Source organism: Pseudophryne corroboree, chromosome 11, assembly GCF_028390025.1.
Source record: "Pseudophryne corroboree isolate aPseCor3 chromosome 11, aPseCor3.hap2, whole genome shotgun sequence".
In the NCBI taxonomy this organism is placed as follows: Eukaryota; Metazoa; Chordata; class Amphibia; order Anura; family Myobatrachidae; genus Pseudophryne; species Pseudophryne corroboree.
In genome coordinates, this window is record NC_086454.1 from 144,432,560 (window position 1) to 144,452,029 (window position 19,470).

The 19,470-nt window shown below is 45.0% G+C and overlaps 1 protein-coding gene across 2 annotated transcripts in view; it reads right to left on the reverse strand.

The window, feature by feature from the left end:
- Nucleotides 1-744: 744 nt before the first annotated feature.
- The window catches only part of LOC134969152 (uncharacterized), a 53,120-nt gene continuing 34,394 nt past the window's right edge, over nt 745-19,470 (reverse strand). The window contains exons 1-4 of one of the 2 annotated variants that reach the window (XM_063944907.1): nt 8,233-8,556; nt 6,675-7,366; nt 5,203-5,511; nt 745-2,576 (exon numbers count right to left, since the gene is read on the reverse strand). In XM_063944907.1, coding sequence (XP_063800977.1) covers nt 2,311-2,576; nt 5,203-5,511; nt 6,675-7,362 — 1,263 coding nt within the window. In that variant the 5' untranslated portion in view covers nt 7,363-7,366; nt 8,233-8,556 and the 3' untranslated portion in view covers nt 745-2,310. Of the gene's footprint in view, nt 2,577-5,202; nt 5,512-6,674; nt 7,367-8,232; nt 8,557-19,470 lie in introns of those variants that run through there. The other variant, XM_063944906.1, reaches the window with a different exon arrangement.

The window sequence follows — 19,470 nt, forward strand, 5'->3', positions numbered from 1 at the left end:
CACAGATAACGGGGATGGACAGGCATTGGCATGAAATACCCCTAGTTTTAGGAAGAAAGGGGGAAGGGGTGCTACATTTAGGTATATACCTCATTTTTCACAATTGTCATACAAAAACTAATTTGTCAGAACTTATTGCACATGATTATTGTGTTGCAAAAGTTTTTGTTTAAAAAATATTGTCCGCTTTGTACTTGAAAATAAAAGGAAAACCCTGGTATACTGTGTCCGTTTTTTTTTCTGTCTCTTTAATCACGCTCTGTAAAGCAGTCCAGTCCTCCATCTGAAAGGGATTACCTTTGTCATCCAGCAGATTAATGTTGCATAATCATGTGATTTCTTTTTCATCCTAAATCTCTCTCCCTTTTACTTGGTTAATTAGATCTGTGTTTGACTGTCCCAATTTTTGCATTTGCAAACTAATAATTAAATAAAACTATTGTTAGACTTAAGGGGGGTACTCACGGAGCGATATTCTAAGCAATCTGACTAGATTGCTTAGAATTTAAGCATTATCGCTCCATGTGTACCCCCTACAGCGATAGCGATGCGCAGCCCCGCGCATCGCTATCGCTGCTGCTAGATTGGCCCGCATGCAGGCCAATCTAGCAGGACGCTCACTTCACCCGCTGGGTGAAGTGAGCGCCCCCCCCCGTCTCCCCCCGCACGCTCAGCACACATCGCGCTCTGCTGAGCGGCGGGAGAGATGTGTGCTGAGCGGTTCGCTCAGCACACATCTCTCCCACATCGGCCCGTCTATATGGGCCTTTAGTTTGCAAATTAAGCGACAATTTTGTTTGAAAGTTAAAAAAAAAAAAAAAAACAACATCCTGATTATTCTCCTTAAACGGTCAAGTATTCTTATTACATACTAACAAATACCACTTCCATCTATACACAGTGATGTCATTGACTCCTAGAGAATGGCCCAAATGTGATAGAGTGCTATATTTTTGTGATTTAGCACTGAAATTTAAAACAGCAATTTTTACACTGCAAAACCAAGTTGGTTTTGCATAGTAAAATTGCTGCTTTAAATCTGGATTCTAAATCACTGAAATCTTGGCACTTCACAAATCTCGCAGTCTATTACATTTGGGCCGGTACACATCCAGAAATTGTTTACATAAAGGACTTAAGTGGCACCATTGTGGGTAGTGACATTATATTGTATTGGGGGATGCAGCCATCCACAAGTTTAGAAAACCAGTGTTCTAGCTGGAATCTTTATGAAAACAGTGCTCCAGCAGGCTGAAATATTTATATTTGGTTGACTATAAAAACAACCTATTAGTTTGGCCATATCAGTAGTGTGCAGCATAGCAAACGTTGGTCTGCTGGTCAGGTACAATGTAATAATTGGCCAATATTAATGCCACCCTTAAGGCATATTCCTTTGGCTTGGCAGCAGCACTGAATAAAGTGTGTGGCTGCGTAGTCATACACCCACCATGTCAGAGTACCACCACTGGATGCCAGCTATGGGCCAACTGGTGACGGTTTGGAAAATTAGTCTCACTTTTAGGGTTGGCTGGAGAATTCAGGGTTAATCTTGAGTGGTGTAAGATCACAGAGAGAAAACATCAGATAAACTAGGAGCAATTTCAGAGTATTAGTTAAGCTGGGATATTGGACATACATAGGGAGATACCAGGAGTAATCTAAGGTGAGTTGAGGACTCTAGAAACAATCTCCATTTTAAAATGGGTGAGTTCCAAAGAATTGGAGCTTGGCAATGCATATGCTGCAGTATATCACTTTACAAGGATTCATCTGCAGCAAGCACCTTATGGATTACTGTTGTACAGCACTCCAGCAAAATGCAGTTGTGCGCCATCATCTTAGGCTAAAGTAAAAAAATCTACTTCCACACAACCAGGCTTTTCTTCCTTTCAATTGTAAAATTGCTACATGTGGATTAGTTCCACAAATGAAAAAAAAAAACCCTGATCAAATTCCCATAATAATATAATCCTATGGTTTCTCATCAAACAATTCGGAGGCTGCAGGAACGGGTGTATGCCAGGCTGGATGTCCTTTGGGGGTTTCAGACTGCAGCTGTAGGTCTTTACTGTGAGTGAGCAGCAACTCTGCTGGGTCCTGAAGCTGCATTTTCTGTGGAAGCAAGGCTGCATGCCTGGTAGTTCCTGACTCTGCATTTCTTACAGGCTCCAGGCTGTCAATGTTCTATTTTTGGTTGGTTTTGTCAGTAGATTAATTGTGTCTCACAGTGCCTCTTCATTCTGCTAATTTCCCCACTCTTCCAGTGGCATACCACCATCCCTCACTACTCGCTTGCTGTCTCCTTTTTCATACATCAGTCTCAACACCCCTCAGTCTGGGGACCAGGATCCTCGGGGTGACTCCTGCGTTTAAGTCTGACTCAAACTCCAGTAGCTGCCCCATAAAATTTAGGTTGGGAGATATAATTGGACGTTTCCCCTTCACAAACTTGTAGGCATCTCCCACAGTCATCAGAGTGTGCTTCATCAGATATGCAATGACCACGGTGGCAGAACGAGAGACCCCAGCCTGGCAGTGGATAAGTACTCCTTTACCTTCCTGTTGCGCCTCTTCTGCAACAATAAACCAAAAATTAAAGTCTTATCCCATTAAAACGTGTACAAAGGGTCATCTTTCATGAGTCCTTAGCACACAAACACCAGTGCTGAAAGCATCAAGTCACATTATACTAGATCAGTGGTTCTCAAACTCGGTCCTCAGGACCCCACACGGTTCACGTTTCCATGTCACCTGGCAGGTACACGGTGTATCACCAACTGTCACATTTTAAAAAACTACAGGTGACCTGCAAAACATAAACCGTGTTGGGTCCTGAGGACCGAGTTTGAGAACCTGTGTCCTAGATTGATGGAGCATACTCTTTTTTTTTTTTTTAGTTTAACAGTAGATTTTTCTTTTTTTTATTCAAAGTGCTTCTCTCCTGGAAAAGTTTAGTTTTACTTTGCTCTCAGGATAAATAATGTAACCTGATCTCTAAAGGGGGGTACACATGGAGAGATCCAGATCCAGAGATCCAGAGTGGAGTGATTTATTTATACAACAAATATTCCAAAGCCTCTCTGTCCATCTGGTATCATGAGACTGTGGTTGCCATGGTAGTTTCATGGGGTGTGGTATTGAAAGTCGACAGTAACTAGGTCGACAATGTCTAGGTTGACCACTATTGGTCGACAGGGTGTCTAGATCGACAGGGTCTTTAGGTCGACATGTTCTAGGTCGACAGGTCAAAAGGTCGACATGAGTTTTTAATGTTATTTTGGTGTCGTTTTCTTCGTAGAGTGACCAGGAACCCCAATTAGTGCACCACGTCCCCTCGCATGGTGCCTTTGCTCCGCTACCGCTTCGCTTGGCACAGATTACCGTTCCAATCGTAGTCCACGTGGATCGTTAAGTATGGAAAGGTTCAAAAAAAAAGGAAAAAAATTGTGAAAAACTCATGTCGACCTTTTGACCTAGAACATGTCGACCTAAAGACCCTGTCGACCTATACACCCTGTCGACCTAGTTACTGTCGACCAATAGTGGTCGACCTAGACATTGTCGACCTAGTTACTGTCGACTTTCAATCCGGATCCCGTTTCATGACAGAAAATTGGAAATAATCAATAGCAATTTAACCCAAACTTTGAATGGAAGACAGACAACTACATGAACCATCTTATAGATGCACAATTTTTTTTAGAGAGTATTGATTTTATAAGCATTCAATTTGTGGTAAAACCGCCCCACGGTAATCCAGAAAGTCATTCCTTTTTGCATTCAGTGGTATAAAATCAGTCTAAGGTGAAAAAGGTTCAAGTGGAGTTCGAGCGATGTCTAATTGACTAGCAATTATAATATATCACATCCTCCACTCTCTAAGCTTTGCGAGCATATAGATCAGTTTTATTTTATCAGAAGCTTTAAGAAATATAAAACCCTTGTTTTCTAATGGTCCGAGACCAAGTTATCCGCTAAATAGAACTTCAGCATGTTGGTGTCCCCACACTCTATTTACAGGAACAGAAAACAGCAATATTGACAATATGAAGAGAGAGCAAAGGAGTAAAATCTAACGAAGAAAAAGACTTAAAAAAATAATAAAAACAACTAGTACTTTAATTGACAGCCAGCTACAATGCATTTACCATTTGAGTGTGAGGTTTAGTAATACTGTGTGTAAGTATGTCAAAGTGGAGAAGACTGAATCCGCCGAGAAGACATACAGAGCAGTATTCAAATGTCCCCCACTCCCATACCTGTTTGCGCCTGTTGGCAGCTATTCAATTGTTACTGACGACGGGCGCTATATAATTTAATCTCGCTACCCCTAGTGTTGGTGAGCAGAAATGCACGAAAAGTGACCCAAAGCGGGACTTTCACGATCGTACCCATTACTTTAGTCGTGTTTAGCCGCTTTATGCCACTAAACCCGACTACTATGGGCACGATATGTGCGATAATGGGGGTTAATTGAACAATGACACTTTAGATGGGAGATCGGGCGAGATATATCAATTGAATGCCACCCATAGAATAACAAGCAAAGACCTAAAATAGAAGCTACTTTATATGAAATGTAACTTTACATGTAAACTTTCACAAACAAATGATAAAATATCAGCCATACATGTTAGAACTGAAGATACAGTATTTAAGCAATTAGTAGAGAAAGTTCTCTTATCTGATTATAATTAATTTGTGTAGTGCCATGGTTTTCTGCTATCCACATATGTCCGGGATACGGTCGTTAGGTCGACAGTCATTAGGTCGACCACTGAAGGTCGACATGGGCATTAGGTCGACATGCACTAGGTCGACATGCACTAGGTCGACAGGTCAAAAGGTCGACATGAGTTTAAAAATTTTTTTTTCAATTGTTGGACTTTTTCATGCTTTACGATCCACGTGGACTACAACTGGGAACGGTAACCTGTGCCGAGCGCAGCGAGGCACCTAGCCCGAACGCGAGCCATGCGAGGGGATACGGTGCACTAATTGGGGTTCCCCGTTACTTTACGAAGAAAAGACACCAAAAAAGTCCAAAAACTCATGTCGACCTTTTCACCTGTCGACCTTGTACATGTCGACCTAATGACTGTCAACCTAAGTTGTGTCGACCCAATGACCCATACCCATATGTCCAATAAGGAAAGATTTGCGTTTAAAGTCATTTTATTTCATGAGAATTCAACTTACCAATGAATTCAAAGGCTTCCTCAAAGTACTGGCGGAGGTCCTGCTTGCTGTTGTCCGTGGCTGGCAATCTTTTATAACGCAAGGCCCCAGATTCAGCATGGTACAAGGGCAGATGAGTGGTAACGTTCAAAACATGTCCTATGTTGAGAGTGACCATTTGGCCTAGATCTTGGGCATCCTTTTCATTGCCCAGAAAGAGGAAAGGCAAGATGGGGCTCAATTCAGCTTTCTCAAGGTCAGGAGACAACGGGGAAGCAGGGGACACTTCTGTTGCAGAAACGCAGTCATCAGTGAGGGGCTCAGCCAGAACTGCCAAAAAAGGACTCTGTGTTAACCATATTGATAAGGGAACAGAAAATCTAATATATGATACTTTTCATAAACAGGATACTAAAAATATGTTATTACATATATTTTGTTTTTTTGTTGGTGCAGACTTATACTGATTTTTTTGAAGAACATAGCCATCAGGGCTGGTTTTAAGAAATTAATTCATACTGTAGTTTGCATCACCCCGCAGACAGATCATATGGTGATACATGTTTGTACTCGTGTGTCACAACACGCATGCCTACAATGTGCCATATGTATACAGGTAGGTTTTCAACTTACCTATTTACATCATGACTTGTTAAATTCTATGATACTCTTTCATACTCATTCTATATGTCACCTGATATGAGTCACCATAGTATTAAACATGTATTTTTGAAGTCTTTATTGTAAACGTGAACAATAGGTGTGCTAATGTATTAACCTGTCATACGTAATACCAATTGTTTTTATAGCACACACATATCCCGCACCTTATAATCTCTCACACAGACACACTAGGGTTAAGTTTGTTTGTCAGAACTCACTTAACCTACTAGTACACTTTTGCATTGTGGGAGGAAACCAGAGTACCCAGAGGGAAATCACATATAGGTAGGTAGGTAGGACATACAAACTGTACACAGTTAGGCCCTTGGTAGGAAGTGAACCTGAGACGGTAGCGCTGTAAGGCAGTAATGCTAGCCACTACGCTAACTGTGCTGCACCATATACTGTGTGTATTGCTGCAGAACATGTTATTGCAGTTTCCTCTGTAATACTCACTACTTCAATACATGCTTTTCATTGTTAACGTTTGGGGATTATAAAGAAGCATTTTCTCCTATATTTCTGTTGGCTCTCTGTCCTAGCCCTCCCACTCATGTCAATTTTGTCTTATTACACCTCCTACTGATCTACTGCAAGGATGGGAACCATTAGTCACTGTCTACAGCTAAACCATACCTGCTTTGATCTTCCTCCAGAGGGAACGCAATGTTAATTTAGAATTCAAGATACGGTTTTATTTTACCATAATTCAGTGAACTACAATATTTTCCACAGGTCACAACCTGCTGTGAACACCAATCACCAACAAGCATGCACTTAAGCTTCCTTCACATATCAGGCTTATTTTTCTCCAAGTATCTTTCACTCACCCCTTGCTCCTCCAGAACTCTCCTTTTCACTTAAGGGTTCCAGGAGAAGGTACAAACTTTGAAGTCTTCTGTTGGACCCCCCAACTGGAGACATGGGGGGTGGTGGTGTTGAGGGTGGAGGAGGAGAATGAGGTGGCACTGGCTTATCTACCCCCAGTCCTTCTAATCCTCTGCAGTCCAGCAACAGTGGTGTTCCACCAAGCATTCCTCCTCTTGTCCGAGACATAATTTTCCGTGCCAGCTCATCAGGCCAAATGGCCCGTACACTGTAATCATCATCCTCGTCATAGCTCACCCTTGAACTCCCCATGAATTGTGGGTCAAAAGTCACAATTGGATCACAGCTGCAAGAGGAGCCCACAGACTTCCTTGGAGGGCGAAGTAGACGCCAACAGCCTCTGCAGCCGCATTTTAATGGGTGAAGAGCCCAACGGAAACATGATGGTGAGCGTGGGGAAGTTGATGGAGGAGAACCCCTCCGACGAGAACAAGGTTCCCGTGGCCAGCGGGGGGGTTGAGTTTGTGGAAGCGTCCCAGGCAAAGTGAGGTCAGCATGAGATGGTGCTCTGTGTCCAGGCTGCAGACCTCTGACTTCAGGTGCCATCCGTGGATGTGGCATAGACCGCAGAGGAAGAGAACGGGGTCGGGGCAGGGGAGCCGAACGATCTTCTAGAGGCACAGGAGGCATGATGCTGTTAGAAAAAAACAACAATATATATATATATGATTTAAGATATTAAAATATAAATCCAAAAAAATACATAGCCTTGAATCTGTGTTTGTTTTGGAGCATCTAATCCAGACTGTCAAAAGATGGCTGAGTTACAGAGTCTGGCTTCTATGGACCATATGCAGTGAAAAACACTGCAATTCTAGTGTTCATTTGAAATCCAAGTCACAGCATTAACAGGAGACAGACAGAAACTGCTGACTCTTGGTCTAGATTGTACTGTCGCAACAGCTTAACCTTCTGTCATGCTAAACGTGGATATAAACATAATACTTATACATTTACCACATTTCTCTATGTCCTTTCTCTCCTTCCATTATAGGCACCGCAGTGCTGCCTTTCAAACGTGAGCTCCATCTAATACGCACAGATCACCTTCACATACTGCAGGGTTTCAAAAACATCACCGTCTTGCAGAACACACTACACAGACCATACATACCACATATACAGAGAAATAAACATAACACATGGCATGCGTAAGTACATTGAATCACTTATATAATACATTTGCATAATATGCATACCTATTTAAACTATCAATATTGGACACATACTGTAGATACAGAATGTTTATGGTAGTACAGATGCCTGGCAATGCACTTCTTGCAATTTGCAGTTATATATCAGTAAATTAGCAGTGATAGAGTATACTGTATAAAACCAATATTAACAGACAATTGTGCTTTGCAATCAAAACATTAGACACGTGCACACATACATTATATATAACTAGATATAGACAACTGATATACATGTTTGCTGCTGTCAGCATTTTTTGAGATTTACTACTAATTATATCATAAATAAACCCTGACACTAGTATACCTTTGTCAGCTGTTCCCCTCCTCAGTGAGCGAGGTTTTCTGTATACTTGGCCTCATCTGTGCATGACTGGTTCCTGACTGTCAGGGCTTGTGCATGTCCTTTGTGTGTGTGCTGCCTAGAGTGTGTGTGTGTGTATGTGCAAAGGGTAACACTGAATGACGAGCCCCCGCCCCTCCTCACAGGATGACATCACCGTTAGCCAATGACAGATCGCCCACATCATACAAATGAACAAACTAGTCCAAGCTAATTACTACCTTACACATTCTGCTGATTGCATGATAATGGTGTACCTCACACATCATTATACACAAAGAGGAGAGGAATACCAAGGAAGGGTTTCTATTTCTACAGATAGATAGATTAGATTTATCACACACAAATATGAATTTTAAGTTGGAGATTCATTAAAGGGTTTTAGGGCCGGGACTTTATATAATAGGCAGTTTTACAGATATTAGGAATTGCCATCACCATTTTTACCTGGTCAGAATGCAAACCGTGAATTGTAACAAGCTGTGGTTTAGCAAACCACCAGAAACTCCACTGGTATAAAAAGTGGACGTGGCAAGCGAGACTGACCGAACCACATGCTTTTTTAACTATATGGCCACTCAAAACATAAGTGTTGTTACCATCATAAATCATTATTGCCCGCATAATTTAATGCTAAAATCATACTGCCATCTTAATACAATACGTTAATTTGTCCTCCTTGTTATATTAATATAATTATTCTGCAATCATAAGATAATTATTAATTGCTTTTGCCTGATTAACCTTATAATTAATAAGGTATCTTGTGCCTCCCCTTAGTGACATACATGTGTTTTTCTCTGGTCTCTTGAAAAGCATAGAAGTTGGGAGGTGGGTGACTATTTTCTGCAGCAAGACAATATAATATCAAACATGTCATGATAGGAAAAGTTCCATCAGAGAAATAGTTTCATGTATTAGTGATGTCTGGTAATGTTTCAGTCTGTGCTCCTTTATAGTTACATCCTCATTTTGACTGTATTTAATGTATTGTTGCAGTAATTGATCAATTTTATTAGGGTGACCATATTATCCCTTTTACCTGGGAAGCTCATAGATTACACAGGTTCTGTGGCTGGCTGACTTCAAGCATACACTTCAGCTGGTTTTAATCAGCCACAGAACCTGTGTAATCCATGAGTGTCCCAGGTAAAAATAGGATTTTGGTTACCTACCGGTAAATCCTTTTCCCGTAGTCCATAGAGGATGCTGGGGTCCACATTAGTACCATGGGACATAAACAGGTCCACCAGAAGCCATTGGCACTTTAAGAGTTTGAGAGTGTGGGCTGGCTCCCCCTTCCATGCCCCCCCCCCAGCCTCAGTCTAGAAACTGTGCCCGAGGAGACGGACATCTTCGATTGAAGGATTTAACACAGATCGTGGCGAGATTCATACCAGCTTACACATACAAGGCTGACTTCAAGCCTACATTTCAACAGGTTTTAATCAGCCACAGAACCTGTGTAATCCATGGGCGTCCTAGGTAAAAGGAATAATATGGTCACTCTAATTTTATGCTAATATCTTTATATAATAAAAGATGGCAGCTCAGTAGACTCTGAGTACTAGGGTCACTAAGAGACAGTAGCACTGTACCAGAGTCTAGTGTGCATTTGCAGGTTTCCGGGGAAGTGGCGATGCGGCCATTTTATTGGTATTTTCCTACTGTGCATGTGCAGAACACCGGGAAATGGCCACTGTGCATGATTCATGCAGCGCTGCTGCTGCCACCAATGTGGGACTCCGAAGTGGTAAGTATTCAAGAAATGGGTGCAGAGTGTGTGGGGTAGGTCCCCCTGGACACTGCACACCTTGCACCCATTATAGATATGCCACTGAGTCCAGGTTTTAAGGATATCCATGCTTGAGCACAGGTGACTTAATTAGTACCTCAGTCAGTTTGATTCAACCATCTGGACTCAAGCATGGATATCCTTAAAACCTGGATTGTAACGGGGGAGTTTGCGAAACTCTAGGTTAAGGTGACTGGGTTGAAAATGCAAAGAAAAAAATGAGAAGTGAGGCAACGGAACACTTTGTGGCAGAAATTAGGGCTGCTGCGAACATATGTGTGGAACATGATTCATTACATGTAGTATGCCACGTGTATCAATATTGTCGTAAAAGAATTGTGCAATACATCTTGGGAGAAACACTTTTGAGGAATCAATTAGCAAGACGTTGGCAGAAACAAAATGCTCTGGGAACATGTGATTCACAGGCCACAGAATGAACAATCTCTCTGACAAGGAAGTATCCGCGTTTTAGTCAGCAAGGAAATAGCTACAAGATTACATTTACATAAATTCCCACTGAATGAAAAAAAGGTGTATTTTGTATTCACGTGATGCACCAGCACGACTGGAACTCTGTTGCAGCACATAACATGATTCATTGGAAGAGATTCCCCGGAACTTGATTATATAATAAAGTGTTTGGGCAGTTTCAGTAAGCAATTACCATCATTCTGAACCTGGTACATTTCTACTTACAGGCTAGCCAATAAAAATAAAGACAGTGGCATACCTCCCAACTGTCCCGATTCCAGCGGGACAGTCCCGCTATTCAGAGACTGTCCCTCTGTCCCACACGGCATCTATTCACTGTTGGGAGGTGAGGAGGGGGCTGCTCAGCTAATTGGGGAGCACTGGGCACTCCCCCAATATGCTGGGAAATGGGTCTGTGCGTGTGAGGTCATGCCCACTCTACCGAGGCCACATCCCTCCTACTTGAGGCCACACACCCTATCCAGATTGCAATGTGAACAATGTAGTGCTACACACTGGACGATGCGCACGATATATCATCCGATCCGGATGATATTTCGGCTGCATATCGCCAAGTGTGTACCCAGCCTTGGTCTGAAGACTCTGCTTTTAAGCACTATTTACAAAAAAATCATTTAAAAAAAAACTTAAATGAGATTGTTAGTTTGCTTCATTATAAGCAGTTTAAAAAGACACACTGCCTTCTGGGTCCAATTTTCAGCAACTTGTCTCGAGATTGTGGCATGACATGTAGCAACTAACCCATTAGAGTTTTCAGAGGGCTTTTTTTTTTTTTAAACAGTTTTTTTCTAGCAATGCTGAGAGCTCACTACTGTTACCAATCAGAGGCGTAACTAGGGTTTTTGGAGCCCAGGGCAAGATCAATAATGGCGCCCCCCCCCCTTTAAAAAACCCCAAAAGGAAACAAAAAACTACAAAAGGAAAGTATGTGGACACGCCACCGGTGTCACTGTATATAAGATGTCAGGGTGTGTATGTATGGTGCAGCAGAGATGTAGGTGCAGTGGTCGAAGTGGAATTTTTGAAGGGGGAATGAAAAAGTGTAAAAGGGGGCATGGTCACTTAAAAGGGGCATGTCCTTCAGTGTAGTAGGACCCCTTATACTATCTAGTACTGGTGCCCCTTTCACATTATAGCACACGGTATGAGCCGAAATTCACATTATAGCACACGGTATGAGCCAAAATTCACATTACCCCACACGGTATGAGCTGAAATTCACATTACCCCACATGGTATGAGCCGAAATTCACATTATAGCACACGGTATTATCCGAAATTCACATTTTAGCATACGGTATGAGCCAAAATTCACATTATAGCACACAGTATGAGCAGAAATTCACATTATAGCACACGGTATGATCCGAAATTCACATTATAGCACATGGTATGAGCAAAAAATAAGATTTTACTCACCGGTAAATCTATTTCTCGTAGTCCGTAGTGGATGCTGGGCCTCAGTAAGGACCATGGGGATTAGCGGCTCCGCAGGAGACTGGGCACAACTAAAGAAAGCTTTAGGACTACCTGGTGTGCACTGGCTCCTCCCACTAAGACCCTCCTCCAGACCTCAGTTAGGATACTGTGCCCGGAAGAGCTGACACAATAAGGAAGGATTTTGAATCCCGGGTAAGACTCATACCAGCCACACCGTATAACTCGTGATACTATAACCAGTTAACAGTATGAAATATAACTGAGCCTCTCAACAGATGGCTCAACAATAACCCTTTAGTTAGGCAATAACTATAAACAAGTATTGCAGACAAACCGCACTTGGGATGGGCGCCCAGCATCCACTACGGACTACGAGAAATAGATTTACCGGTGAGTAAAATCTTATTTTCTCTGACATCCTAAGTGGATGCTGGGACTCCGTAAGGACCATGGGGATTATACCAAAGCTCCCAAACGGGCGGGAGAGTGCGGATGACTCTGCAGCACCGAATGAGCAAACTCTAGGTCCTCCTCAGCCAGGGTATCAAACTTGTAAACTCTTACAAAAATGTTTTAACCCGACCAAGTAACAGCTCGGCAAAGTTGTAAAGCCGAGACCCCTCGGGCAGCCGCCCAAGAAGAGCCCACTTTCCTCGTGGAATGGGCTTTTACAGATTTAGGGTGCGGCAGTCCAGCCGCAGAATGTGCAAGTTGAATCGTGCTACAGATCCAGCGAGCAATCGTCTGCTTAGAAGCAGGAGCACCCAGCTTGTTGGGTGCATACAGGAGAAATAGCGAGTCAGTTTTCCTGACTCCAGCTGTCCTGGAAACATATACTTTTCAGGGCCCTGACTACATCCAGTAACTTGGAATCCTCCAAGTCCCAAGTAGCCGCAGGCACCACAATAGGTTGGTTCACATGAAAAACTGATACCACCTTAGGAAGGAATTGGGAACGAGTCCTCAATTCCGCCTTATCCATATAAAATACAGATAAGGGCTTTTGTATGACAAAGCCGCCAATTCTGATACCCGCCTGGCCGACGCCAAGGCCCACAGAATGACCACTTTCCACGTGAGGTATTATAGCTCCACGGATTTAAGTGGCTCAACCCAATGCGACTTCAGGAAATCCAACACCACGTTGAGATCCCACGGTGCCACTGGAGGCACAAACGGGGGCTGACTATGCAGCACTCCCTGAACAAAAGTCTGAACTTCAGGCAGTGAAGCCAGTTCAATTTTGGAAGAAAATCGATAGAGCCGAAATCTGGACCTTAATGGAACCCAATTTTAGGCCCATAGTCACCTCTGACTGTAGGAAGTGCAGAAATCGACCTAGTTGAAATTTCTCCTTTGGGGCCTTCCTGGCCTCACAGTACGCAACATATTTCCGCCATATGCGGTGATAATGGTTTGCGTTCACTTCTTTCCTAGCTTTAAATAGCGTAGGGATAACTTCCTCCGGAATTCCCTTTTCCTTCAGGATCCGGCGTTCAACCGCCATGCCGTCAACGCAGCCACGGGACGTCTTGGAACAGACAGGCCCCCTGCTGCAGCAGGTCCTGTCTGAGCGGCAGAGGCCATGGGTCCTCTGAGATCATTTCTAGGAGTTCTGGTTACCAAGCTCTTCTTGGCCAACCCGGAACAATGAGTATAGTTCTTACTCCTCTCCTTCTTATTATTCTCATTACCCTGGGTAAGAGAGGCAGAGAAGGGAACACATACACCGACTGGTACACCCACGGTGTTACCAGAGCGTCCACAGCTATCGCCTGAGGGTCCTTGACCTGGCGCAATATCTTTGTAACTTTTAGTTGAGGCGGGACGCCATCATGTCCACCTGTGGCCTTTCTTAACGGTGTACAATCATTTGGAAGACTTCTGGATGAAGTCCCCACTCTCCCGGGTGGAGGTCGTGTCTTCTGAGAAAGTCTGCTTCTCAGTTGTCCACTCCGGGACTGAACACTGCTGACAGTGCTAACACATGATTTTCCGCCCATCGGAGAATCCTTGTGGCTTCTGCCATCGCCATCCTGCTTCTTGTTGCGCCCTGTCGGTTTACATGAGCGACCGCCGTGATGTTGTCTGACTGGATCAGCACCGGCCGGTGTTGAAGCAGGGGTCTAGCCTGACTTAGGGCATTGTAAATGGCCCTCAGTTCCAGAATATTTATGTGTAGGGAAGTCTCCTGACTTTTCCATAGCCTTGGAAGTTCCTTCCCTGTGTGACTGCCCCCCAGCCTCGAAGGCTGGCATCCGTGGTCACCAGGACCCAGTCCTGTATGCCGAATCTGCGGCCCCCTAGAAGATGAGCACTCTGCAGCCACCACAACAGCGACACCTTGACCCTTGGAGACAGGGTTATCCGCCGATGCATCTGAAGATGCGACCCGGACCACTTGTCCAACAGATCCCACTGGAAAATCCTTGCATGGGACCTGGCGAATGGAATTTCTTCGTAAGAAGCTACCATCTTTCCCAGGGCTCGCGTGCATTGATGCACCGACACCTGTATACGTATTAGGAGGTCTCTGTCTAGAGACAACAACTCCTTGGACTTCTCCTCCGGGAGAAACCCTTTTTATCCTGTTCTGTGTCCAGAACCATACCCAGGAACAGTAGACGCGTCGTAGGAACCAGCTGCGACTTTGGAATATTCAGAATCCAGCCGTGCTGTCGTAGCACTTCCCGAGATAGTGCTACTCCGACGAACAACTGCTCCCTGGACCTCGCCTTTATAAGGAGATCGTCCAAGTACGGGATAATTATTTCGGCCATTACCTTGGTAAATACCTCGGTGCCGGGGACAGACCAACGGCAACGTCTGGAATTGGTAATGACAATCCTGTACCACAATATTGAGGTACTCCTGGTGAAGAGGGTAAATAGGGACATGCAGGTAATCATCCTTGATGTCCAGTGATACCATGAAATTCTCCAGGCTTGCAATAATCGCCCTGAGCGATTCCATTTTGAACTTGAACCTTCGTATATAAGTGTTCAAGGCTTTCAATTTTAGAAAGGGTCTCACCGAACCGTCTGGTTTCGGTACCACAACATTTTGGAATTGTAACCCCGGCCTTGTTGAAGGAGGGGTACCTTGATTTCACCTGCTGGAAGTACAGCTTGTGAATTGCCGCCAGTACTACCTTTCTCCGAGGGCAGCAGGCAAGGCTGATGTGAGGTAACGGCGAGGGGGAGTCGCCTCGAACTCCAGCCTGTATCCCTGTGATACTATTTGCAGAACCTAGGGATCCACCTGTGGGCAAGCCCACTGGTCCCTGAAGTTCCCGAGACGCGCCCCTACCGCACCTGTCTCCACCTGTGGAGCCCCAGCGTCATGCGGTGGACTCAGAGGAAGCGGGGGAAGATTTTTGATCCTGGGAACTGGCTGCTGGTGCAGCTTTTTCCTTCTTCCCTTGTCTCCGTGCAGAAAGGAAGCGTCTTTGACCCGCTTGCTTTTCTGAAGCCGAAAGGACTGTACCTGAAAATACGGTGCTTTCTTAGGCTGTGAGGAAACCTGAGGTAAAAAATTTTTCTTCCCAGCTGTTGCTGTGGATACGAGGTCCCAGAGACCATCCCCAAACAATTCCTCACCCTTATAAGGCAGAATCTCCATGTGCCTTTTACAGGCAGCATCACCTGTCCACTGCCGGGTTTCTAATACCCTCTTGGCAGAATGGACATTGCATTAATTCTGTATGCCAGCCGGCAAATATCCCTCTGTGCATCCTTTATATATAAGACGACGTCTTTAATATGCTCAATGTTAGCAAAATATTATCCCTGTCTTAGAGTATTAATATTATCTGACAGGGTATCAGACCACGCTGCAGCAGCACTATTTATGCTGAGGCAATTGCAGGTCTCAGTATATAACCTGAGTGTGTATATACAGACTTCAGGATCGCCTCCTGCTTTTTATCAGCAGGTTCCTTCAAGGTGGCCGTATCCTAAGACGGCAGTGCCACCTTTTTTGACAAACGTGTGAGCGCCTTATCCACCCTAAGGGATATCTCCCAACGTGACCTATCCTCTGGCGGGAAAGGGTACGCCATCAGTAACTTTTTAGAAATTACCAGTTTCTTATCGGGGGAACCCACGCTTCTTTACACACTTCATTCATTCATCTGATGGGGGAACAAAACACTGGCTGCTTTTTCTCCCCAAAAATAAACCCCTTTTATGTGGTACTTGGGTTCATGTCAGAAAATGCGTAACACATTTTTCATTGCCGAGATCATGTAACGGATGTTCCTAGTGGATTGTGTATATGTCTCAACCTCGTCGACACTGGAGTCAGACTCCGTGTCGACATCTGTGTCTGCCATCTGAGGTAACGGGCGTTTTTTGAGCCCCTGATGGCCTTTGAGACGCCTGGGCAGGCGCGGGCTGAGAAGCCGGCTGTCCCACAGCTGTTACGTCATCCAGCCTTTTATGTAAGGAGTTGACACTGTCTGTTAATACCTTCCACCTATCCATCCACTCTGGTGTCGGCCCCACAGGGGGCGACATCCCATTTATCGGCCTCTGCTCCGCCTCCACGTAACCTTCCTCATCCAACATGTCGACACAGCCGTACCGACACACTGCACACACACAGGGAATGCTCTGACTGAGGACAGGACCCCACAAAGTCCTTTGGGGAGACAGAGAGAGAGTATGCCAGCACACACCAGAGCGCTATATAATGCAGGGATTAACACTATAACTGAGTGATTTTTCCCCCCAATAGCTGCTTGTATACATATATTGCGCCTAAATTTAGTGACCCCCTCTCTTTTTAACCCTTTGAGCCTGAAAACTACAGGGGAGAGCCTGGGGAGCTGTCTTCCAGCTGCACTGTGAAGAAAAAATGGCGCCAGTGTGCTGAGGGAGAAGCCCCGCCCCTTTTTCGGCAGACTTTCTCCCGCTTTTTCTGGAATACTGGCAGGGGTAATTTTACATCTATATAGCCTCTAGGACTATATATGATGTAGATTTGCCAGCCAAGGTGTCATATATTGCCCTCAGGGCGCCCCCCCCCTGCACCCATCAGTGACCGGAGTGTGAGGTGTACATGAGGAGCAATGGCGCACAGCTGCAGTGCTGTGCGCTACCTTGGTGAAGACCGAAGTCTTCTGCCGCCGATTTTCTTTTTCATCCACTAGGGGTCACTGGAGTACTCTTGGGATATGGACGGCTTCCACCGGAAGAAGGCACTGAATAAATTAATTTTGAGACTACTCCTCCCCTCCATATCCTGCAGCACTTCAGTGTTTTTTCTGTGCTCGACACAGTTAGAAGGCATAGTGGAGCTCGTCCACAAAGTATTGGAATTTTTTCTAAGTTTTTTTTTTTCCTTCAATTTCCACGTCCTTTCCCCCCTTCTAACAGGCGTGGGTCAGGGACAGTGGAAGCGGCTGAGTAGCCGTGAGTGTCGGACCTCTCTGTAAAGAGCTCCCTCACTCCACTTGCAGGCTGCCTGCAGGAAAGCTGGACGGAGCTTGGATGAAGGCCCCGTCATAGACTTTTGTCACGGTCCAGGTATGTTGGGTTGGGGCGGTCAGCGCTTGCTGCCGCTCCACTGTTGGGGATTGTTGGGTACTCACCGCTGCCCGGAGCGCGTGTACAGGGGCCGCTTCACGGTCCATGCGGCGCGCTCTCACTCTCCGGCTCCCAGCATCCTAAGAGACCGCTGCTCCCTGCGCAGCAGCAGCGCTGCTTGGCTACACAGACACGCCGCTATGCTGTGTGTGGCGGGCGGGAGCACGTGTGCATAGGCCGCTCCACGGCTCTATGCAGCACGCTCTCTGCTTCCGCCATCCGCCCGCAGCAGCCGAGGAGTTCCGTTGTCCGGGGTCTACAGGCAGGCCGCTCACACGGCCCTTTGCAAAACTTCCACAGGCCCAGACCCGGTGCTGTACACGGAGGTCGTGGGAGTGGGGGGGGAGACTTTAACAGTATTTGGCAGTGTCAAGAAATGCTTAATATGTTTAAATGTTCTCCTGTCTGTTCCAGGTTTCCTATTTTACATCTCGGCTAAGAGTGGTACTAGAGGAATTTTGGGGTCAGTTTTCGTATTTCTGGCAGGCACTGCACTTGCCTAGATATATACCAGGAACTTTGGTGTTATTACTGAGTCGTGCAGTCTGTCTGTGTGGAGTTTGTATTGTCTGTCTTCATAATGAGTAAGACACCAGCAAAATCTAAGAAACATTTGTCATGTCATGTCTGTAAGAGTGTGTTGCCTGATGGATCCACCACATGTACAGCATGTGTTGTTAATACAGCCATAAATACGATTTCCATTCCAGAAGTAAAGCCAGCATCTCAGGACCCGCCATGGGCTTTACTTGCAGATGTATTAGTTGGTTTACAATCAGAACTGGCCGCCTCTCGTGAAGAAAGAGAGGCGGCAAGATCTGAGTTTAAGATGAGACCATTTGAGTTACCTGGGGAGTCTCAAACTGGTCATAAGTCCACCTTGAGTGGAAAAGATAAGTTTCCTTTTCCTACTAATTTTCCTGTCTCTGGGATACTAGATCTCACTGAACAGGAGTACGAGGAGGGCGAAATAGAACAACAGTCAGAAGGTGACGACTTTGACAGCCCAGGTATTGACAATCTCATCAGAGCAGTTCGTCAGTCGCTGGAGTTTACGGAAACTGAGGAGCCACTGACGAATGATGAGGTAGTCTTTACTAAACGACAGAGATCTCCGATGTGTTTCCCTATCTCGGAATCTCTTAATAAAATGTTACTGGAGTCACGGAAAAATCCGGACAAACGGTTTTCTATTCCTCGTAGATTTAAATCGAGTTACCCGTTTCCAGAGGCCATGACAGCTACATGGGAGAACCCACCTTTGGTGGATTCATCCGTATCTAAACTTACGAGGAAGTTAACCATACCAGTTCCAACTGCTACTACGCTTAAAGACCCTGCAGATCGTAAAATAGAGGCTATGCTAAGGTCCATGTACACAGCAACTGGAGTGCTGTTAAGACCTGGGTTGGTTGGCATTTGGGTTACTAAAGCTTTAATGGTATGGATAAAAGAGCTCAAATCGGCTCTGCAAGATGATCATCTTATACTTCTCGCGGATCAAATCTGGGAAGCTGCTGAATATCTATGTACAGCTTCTACTGACGTCTGTCAGCTTACTTCTCGCCTGTCCTCATCGCTAGTCACAGTACGACGAGCACTTTGGCTGCGTTCGTGGCAGGCGGAGACGGAGGTTAAAAAAGGTATAGAGGCATTGCCTTATGATGGCGAGAAACTTTTTGGTCCTGAATTGGACAAATGGATTTCTGAGGCTACTGGAGGGAAGTCTGTTTTTCTTCCATCGCCTACAACTATACCTAAACGGAAATATTCTGGTCCGGCGTTCAAATCCTTTAGAACTCAGCCCTTTCGTGGGCAGGGAGGAGCAGTCACGCCGGGCAGAAGAGGTCGGGGACGTAGTGCCCGACAATCCAATACACGTCG